Source organism: Homarus americanus, unplaced genomic scaffold (genome assembly GCF_018991925.1).
Source record: "Homarus americanus isolate GMGI-L3 unplaced genomic scaffold, GMGI_Hamer_2.0 scaffold34664, whole genome shotgun sequence".
Taxonomy (NCBI): Eukaryota; Metazoa; Arthropoda; class Malacostraca; order Decapoda; family Nephropidae; genus Homarus; species Homarus americanus.
In genome coordinates, this window is record NW_024755072.1 from 43,890 (window position 1) to 52,500 (window position 8,611).

At 48.1% G+C, this 8,611-nt stretch overlaps 1 protein-coding gene across 1 annotated transcript in view; it reads left to right on the forward strand.

Moving 5' to 3' along the window:
- Nucleotides 1-1,242: 1,242 nt before the first annotated feature.
- The window catches only part of LOC121856419 (fibril-forming collagen alpha chain-like), a gene marked incomplete at its 3' end in the record, with an annotated part of 9,045 nt that continues 1,676 nt past the window's right edge, over nt 1,243-8,611 (forward strand). The window contains exons 1-3 of the mRNA XM_042352017.1: nt 1,243-1,246; nt 1,439-2,576; nt 6,347-6,410. Of these exons, the coding sequence (XP_042207951.1) occupies nt 1,243-1,246; nt 1,439-2,576; nt 6,347-6,410 (1,206 nt within the window). The remainder of the gene's footprint in view (nt 1,247-1,438; nt 2,577-6,346; nt 6,411-8,611) is intronic.

Sequence of the window (8,611 nt, forward strand, 5' to 3'; positions counted from 1 at the left end):
GGTTGTTGTGATGCTGGGAGGGTGGTTTTTGACAGATGGCTGTTGTGAGTTGGTTGTGGATGGTTGTTGTGATGCTGGGAGGGTGGTTTTGACAGATGGCTGTTGTGAGTTGGTTGTGGATGGTTGTTGTGATGCTGAGGGTGGTTTTGACAGATGGTTGTTGTGAGATGGTTGTGGATGGTTGTTGTGATGCTGGGAGGTGGTTTTTGACAGATGGTTGTTGTGAGATGGTTGTGGATGGTTGTTGTGAGATGGTTGTGGATGGTTGTTGTGAGATGGTTGTGGATGGTTGTTGTGATGCTGAGAGGGTGGTTTTTGACAGATGATTGTTGTGAGATGGTTGTGGATGGTTGTTGTGATGCTGAGAGGGTGGTTTTTGACAGATGGTTGTTGTGAGATGGTTGTGGATGGTTGTTGTGATGCTGGGAGGGTGGTTTTTGACAGATGGTTGTTGTGAGATGGTTGTGGATGGTGGTTGTGATGCTGGGAGGGTGGTTTTTGACAGATGGCTGTTGTGAGTTGGTTGTGGATGGTTGTTGTGATGCTGGGAGGTGGTTTTTGACAGATGGCTGTTGTGAGATGGTTGTGTGGATGGTTGTTGTGATGCTGGGGAGGGTGGTTTTTGACAGATGGTTGTTGTGAGATGGTTGTGGATGGTTGTTGTGATGCTGAGAGGGTGGTTTTTGACAGATGGTTGTTGTGATACTGGGAGGGTGGTTTTTGACAGATGGTTGTTGTGAGATGGTTGTGCTGTTGTGAGATGGTTGTGTTGTTGTGAGTTGGTTGTGTTAGTTTAGTTGTGAAATGCTTTATGTAGTGAGTACAGTTTGAATACATAAAAAATGTACAGATTTTTTTTTAGAATTTGACAAAACTAATTAGTTGTTGTGACGAAACGTACGAATATCAATATTGGAAAATGAGTTGAAAATGACGATAAAATGAGTTGTAAGTGACGATAAGAGAGTTGTAAATGACGATAAAATAATGTGAATTGTAAATGACGATAAAAAAACTGCTGGGCTGAAGTAAATGGCGATTGTAAAAAAAATATATTATTAAAAATGTAAATAACTTGGGGAAAAAAACGTAAACTTGAAAAAACTCGTGATTTGTAAATATGGATAAGGTGTAAATATAACTAATCAAAATTGTAAATAAAGTTTGTAAAATAATAAGAAATAAGGTATTGAGGGATAATGTATCTAAGACTTATTTATTTGTTGATAGATTAGTAGCATAATGAGTTAGATGACCTAGATTAATATTAGATACATATACTGTACACATTAATTTCATCCAAAGATTAATCACCCTAGCGCTATTGGGTTAGGTTAGGTTTATGTTGTGGATTGATTATGTAAAATATAGTGTTAGTATTTGTTAATATTGGGATGATAATAGGAAAAATTTGATCGTTTCTCCTGTTATAAAACAGGAGGAACACAAGGGCCAGGAGGGAACACAAGGGGCCAGGGAGGGAACACAAGGGGCCAGGAGGGAACACAAGGGGCCAGGAGGAACATAAGGGGCCAGGAGGAACACAAGGGGCGGGAGGAACACAAGGGGCCAGGAGGAGCACAAGGGGCCAGGAGCACAGGGGGCCAGGAGGGCACAAGGGGCCAGGAGGGAGCACAAGGGGCCAGGAGGGAGCACAAGGGGCCAGGAGGAGCACAAGGGGCCAGGAGGGGCACAAGGGGCCAGGAGGAGCACAAGGGGCCAGGAGGGCACAAGGGGGCCAGGAGGAGCACAAGGGGCCAGGAGGAGCACAAGGGGCCAGGAGGGCCAAGGGGCCAGGAGGGGCACAAGGGGCCAGGAGGAGCACAAGGGGCCAGGAGGGGGAGCACAAAGGGGCCAGGAGGAGCACAAGGGGCCAGGAGGAGCACAAGGGGCCAGGAGGAGCACAAGGGGCGGGAGGGAGCACAAAGGGGCCAGGAGGAGCACAAGGGGCCAGGAGGGCACAAGGGGCCAGGAGGGAACCTGAGGGGCCAGGAGGAACACAAGGGGCCAGGAGGAACACAAGGGGCCAGGAGGAACACAAGGGGCCAGGAGGAACACAAGGGGCCAGGAGGAACACAAGGCCAGGAGGAACACAAGGAGCCAGGAGGAACACAAGGGCCAGGAACACAAGGGCCAGGAGGAACACAAGGGGCCAGGAGGAACACAAGGGGCAGGAGGGCACAAGGGGCCAGGAGGGAGCACAAGGGGCCAGGAGGCACAAGGGGCCAGGAGGGCACAAGGGGCCAGGAGGGCACAAGGGCCAGGAGGGCACAGGGGCCAGGAGGGCACAAGGGGCCAGGAGGAGGGCACAAGGGGCAGGAGGGCACAAGGGGCCAGGAGGAGCACAAGGGGCCAGGAGGGCACAGGGGCCAGGAGGAGCACAAGGGGCCAGGAGGAGCACAAGGGGCCAGGAGGGCACAAGGGGCCAGGAGGAGGGCACAGGGGCCAGGAGGAACACAAGGGCCAGGAGGAACACAAGGGGCCAGGAGGAACACAAGGGGCCAGGAGGAACACAAGGGGCCAGGAGGAACACAAAGGGGCCAGGAGGAACACAAGGGCCAGGAGGAACACAAGGGGCCAGAAGGAACACACACACACAGGGCCAGAAGGAACACACACACACGGGGCAGAAGGAACACACACACACACGGGGCCAGAAGGAACACACACACACAGGGGCCAGAAGGAACACACACACACACAGGGGCCAGAAGGAACACACACACACACACAGGGGCCAGAAAGACACACACACAGGGCCAGAAGAACACACACACAGGGCCAGAAGGAACACACACACACACGGGGCCAGAAGGAACACACACACACACGGGGCCAGAAGGAACACACACACACGGGGCAGAAGGAACACACACACGGGGCCAGAAGGAACACACACGGGCCAGAGGAACACACACGGGGCAGAAGGAACACACACACAGGGCCAGAAGGAACACACACACACACGGGCCAGAAGGAACACACACACACACAGGGCCAGAAGGAACACACACACACAGGGGCCAGAAGAACACACACACACACGGGGGCCAGAAGGAACACACACACACGGGGCCAGAAGGAACACACACACACACAGACAGAAGGAACACACACACACACGGGCCAGAAGAACACACACACACACGGGCCAGAAGGAACACACACACACGGGGCCAGAAGGAACACACACACGGGGCAGACACACACGGAGAAGGAACACACACACAGGGGCCAGAAGGAACACACACACACAGGGGCCAGAAGGAACACACACACACACAGGGGCCAGAAGGAACACACACACACACACACAGGGCAGAAGGAACACACACACACGGGGCCAGAAGGAACACACACACACAGGGGCCAGAAGGAACACACACACACGGGGCCAGAAGGAACACACACGGGGCAGAAGAACACACACACACGGGGCCAGAAGGAACACACACACACGGGGCAGAAGGAACACACACACACAGGGGCCAGAAGGAACACACACACACAGGGGCCAGAAGGAACACACACAGGGAAAGGAACACACACACAGGGCAGAACACACACACACACGGGGCCAGAAGGAACACACACACACAGGGGCCAGAAGGAACACACACACGGGCCAGAAGGAACACACACACGGGGCCAGGAACACACACAGGGCCAGAAGGAACACACACGGGGCCAGAAGGAACACACACACGGGGGCAGAAGGAACACACACAGGGCCAGAAGAACACACACACGGGGCCAGAAGAACACAAAGGGCCAGAAGGAACACACACACGGGGCGGACACACACGAGGCCAGAAGGAACACACACGGGGCCAGAAGGAACACACACACAGGGGCCAGAAGGAACACACACAGGGCCAGAAGGAACACACACAGGACCAGAAGGAACACACACACACGGGGCCAGAAGGAACACACACGGGGCCAGAAGGAACACACACACGGGACAGAAGGAACACACACACGGGGCCAGAAGGAACACACACGGGTCAGGGAGAATTCACGAGTTAGGTAAGGCTAAAATAAACTAGGTTAGGGTAGTTAGACTCGGCATGTTAGTTCTCCTCACAAGAAGTAGTATTATGGAGTGGATGAACTCGTTAAGAATTGTTTATCCAAGTTAAATGATAATGAGGCTTCCTGTCTGTCTGTTTCTGTCTGTCGGTCTGTCTGTCGGTCTGTCTGTTATTTGCCTGTCGGTCTGTTTGTCTTATATTTTACATTAAATTATTATATTAATTTTTTTCTCTTGTAATGGTCATAGTATAATTGTGTGAGGTTGGTTTTTGGTTAGGTTAGGTTAACTAGTGATGGGGAATGGGTAGTTACTGCTAGGAAGCCTCCATATAACGGACTACCATATAACGAACTACCATATAACGAACTACCATATAACGGACTCCCATATAACGGACTCCCATATAACGGACTCCCATATAACGGACTCCCATATAACGGACTCCCATATAACGGACTCCCATATAACGGACTCCCATATAACGGACTCCCATATAACGGACTCCCATATAACGAACTACCATATAACGGACTCCCATATAACGAACTACCCCCCCTCTCATATAGTCTGTTAGGAGATTTCATATATAGCGAACTAAGCCTTTCATATAGTTCCTTAAATAGAGGTTTTACTGTATCTGGTGACCTGACCCTATACTGAGGTCAATGTTACACACACACAGTTACACACACACACACACACACACACACACACACATGAGGCCTCATAACACCATCTGTGAGGTACTACACCACGTGAGGCCCGCATAACACCATCTGTGGGGAACTACTACACCACGTGAGGCCTCACAACACCATCTGTGAGGTATTACACACCACGTGAGCCCCTCATAACACCATCTTGAGGGAACTACTACACCACGTGAGGCCCTCATAACACCATCTGTGAGGAACTACTACACCACGTGGTCCTCCTAACACCATCTGGGAGAGGTTACTACTACAGTTTGCTGTTCACACCTACATTAATCTGTATGTTCACTGTATGTTTCTACTTCTCTAATGAAGGCTTTGTTAAACCACCAATGTATGTAATAAGTCATTTATGTCCAATGTATATTTTTCCCTTCAGGCTGCAGAACTTTCAATAAACCGTCAATTATTATTGTTTTTGTGTACAGACACACACACAAGTTACAGACATACACACACACACACAGTTACAGACATACACACACAGTTACAGACACACACACACACAGTTCAGACACACACACACACACACACACACACAGTTAGACATACATACAGTTATACACACACACACACAGTTAGACATACATACACAGTTATACACACACACAGTTACAGATATACACACACACACACACACACACACACACACACACACACTTATGTGTGTAGAAGAGTCTGTTGGTGGCCAGTGGGTGTATGATGTATACTAACAAGTTATACAGTCTACTGCCATCCAGCTGCCGGTCGTCTTCATACAAGGAGGAGGGGAGGGAGGGGGGGGTCGTACTTGGGTGAGTGCCAGAAGGTAAGGTTGACGCCCCTGGATCTCTCACAGTGCCTCAAGGGCCAGGTCGACAGAGGCACTTGAAAACACCTCCGCTTACCTCTATACCTGTGGTTGGGGTGTGGTGTGGTGGGATATGGTGTGGTTGGGGTGTGGTGGGATATGGTGTGGTGGGATATGGTGTGGTTGGGGTGTGGTGGGATGAGTGTTATCTTTGGTAACGAGAGAGAGAGAGAGAGTGAAGAGAGAGAGAGAGAGAGAGAGAGAGCCCCGTCCATTCCTTAATCAATCATTTATATTCTTTCACTTTATCAATACAATACATTACTCTCCCTCTCTCTCATTTATTCCTCCTCCTTCTCCCCCCTTTTATCTCTTTTACTCTTATTTTAAACTGATTTTCCTGTTTTTGTTGATTTTTATTTGTATGGATTTTGGTCTACTGTCTGTCTTGTCTCCCCCATCATCACCTGTCATCTGGGTGCGTCATCTCATCGTCTCCTCTATTTATAGCCCACCATCACCTCCCCTCTAGACCCCGCCCACCCCTAGCCCCGCCCTCCAACTTAACATCCAATCACCTTTCTTGAGACAGTAACACTAGCCAATCAGGTCCCTGGAGACTGTCACACCTCCCTCCTCCTCCATTCACAGTTACCTTGACTTGGCTCTTAGTGGTAATGTCAGCCCCTAGCTTGTTTTACCTGAAGATTAGTCCCTGCTTATTTTACCTGAAGATTAGTCCCTGCTTGTTTTACCTGAAGATTAGTCCCCAAGCTTATTTTATCTGAAGATTAGTCCCTGCTTATTTTACCTGAAGATTAAATACCCTATTGCTACCTGGGAAGTCTTGGTCAGCTTTAAGTTAGGTTTGGTTAGATTAGAAGGGGTTAGGTTTGGTTTTGGGTTAGGTTTGGTTAGGTTAGATTAGGTTATGTTGGAGATGATGTTTGTTTGTTTTTCACACACACACACACACACACACACATTAACCCATTGAGGTGTTCATTGTTTTGTTGATATCCTAACCAGGCTGTAACGTAATTTCTAGGCTGCTGTTTCCGTTCTGATAGCACCTCCTCGGAGTCTGGCGTCGAAACATCTTGCACTTGGTCCCATCCCACCAGAGGAGTGAAGCTGCTCTGGTCCATGTTCTGAATTCTCTCCCCATATGCCTTTATCTTGTCGTTCTCGTTCCTCCTGTGTGCAGCATCGAGAGCTAGGTTACGGTGAGCCATGGGGTTGAATATCCTTATGTCAAAGAAGGCTTGCTGTCCCCGCGTCCAGAATCCTCGAGTACTGACGTCAACAACAACAACCTCTACATTACAAAAAAAAAAAACACTACTACTACTACTTTTTTTTTTTTTTTTTTTAACGTGGCCTCCAGCCTCCCCAATAGCCACACCTCGCCACCATTTATTTACCTTAATATTAAATATCCTAATACATAAGAAACTATCCTATCTGTGTTACTACTACTACTACAATACACCTCTGTCAAGTAATTCAATCTCGTGTGTCAGTTGGGACTATCTGACACTCTAAGCACAATAATAGTCAACTACTTCAGTCACCTCGTGTTTATTTGACTCAATATCAATACAAGTCGACTCTCTGGTTAAAGGGATTTCAATACTAGTTTGTTTGGTGGTGAAAATAACAGTGGAAGGGGTTGACAGCTTAATTGATCAGGTGGTTACGGGGATCAGTCCACTCGGGCACAGTCCATTCACCCACATCAGGGCCTGGGGGGCGAAAACGTAATAATAATAATATCTATTATTATTATTACAACAATTGATAGCAAATTAATACAAATAAAATAACACTAAAAAATAATAATAACCATAAATAAATACAAAAACGAAAAAATAAATCAATAGTGAGAAACAATATATGTATGTTGTGTTGTCAGGGAAACATTTGAGACCCTGTGTGTAAATGAGGCAGAAAGTCAGATCACTAACCTGGTCACATATGGCAGCAGGGTCTACCATTACACAACACATTATGCTTCCAATATCTTCCCAGGCGGTAGTACCCTCCTTATTGGTAGCTGCCTGTGTGGAGGTAACTGGTTGTTATTACCTGATGGTCGTTTATGCGTAACCTAACATAACCGTCTCTCTCTCTCTCTCTCTCTCTCTCTCATTAAAACATCCGGTACAGGTATCTAGGCCACTCGTGTTTATTTTGTCAACAGATCAATTAAAGTGATATATTGACCGGATACCGAGTTATACCTGATCTAGTGACGGTATACTGCGGTAGAGGAGTGTTGGGTTGGGTTAGGTTGGGTTGGGTTGGGTTAGGGTTGGGTCAGGTTGGGTTAGGTTGAGTTGGGTTGGGTTAGGTTAGGTTAGGGTAAGTGGAGTGTGTGTGTGAGTCATCAGGATATTTCCATTTCCGCTTGTGTTCGATAATGTCAAAATTAACCCACAAGTTTTATCTCTTGTGTTTCCTCTGTTTTTCTGATGCTTTTCCTTCTGCTTGTGTGTGTGTGTGTGTGTGTGTGTGTAGACCAGTATGTGTGTGTCTTGGTCGATACTGCCACCTTTAATAGGGGGGTGGAGAGGGTATTCCCCCCCCTCCCAGCATTTACGAGCAGGTGGGTTTAAGATAATATTGCAGCCTGGATATTTCTGGACCACGTCTTGTGTTGCAGGGAGATGCTGGTGTGGTGTGTGATGGTGGTATGGTGTGGTGTGGTGGTGTGTTGTGGTGGTGTGTTGTGGTGTGGTGGTGTGTTGTGGTGTGTTGTAGGTGTGTGTGTTATGGTGTGTGTTGTAGTGTGATATTGTGTGATGGTGGTATGGTGTGTTGTGGTGTGGTGTGTGTATGGTGTGTGTTGTGGTGTGTGTTGTAGTGTGTGTGTGATGGTGGTTGGTGTGTTGTAGTGGTGTGGTGTGTGTTGTGTGTGATATTGTGGTGGTTGTTGTGGTGGTGTGTTGTATGGTGTGTTGTGGTGTGTGTTGTAGTGTGATATTGTGTGTGGTGGTGGTGTGTTGTAGTGTGGTGTGGTGGTGTTGTAGTGTGTATTGTGGTGGTGTGTTGTGTTGTGGTGGTGTGTTG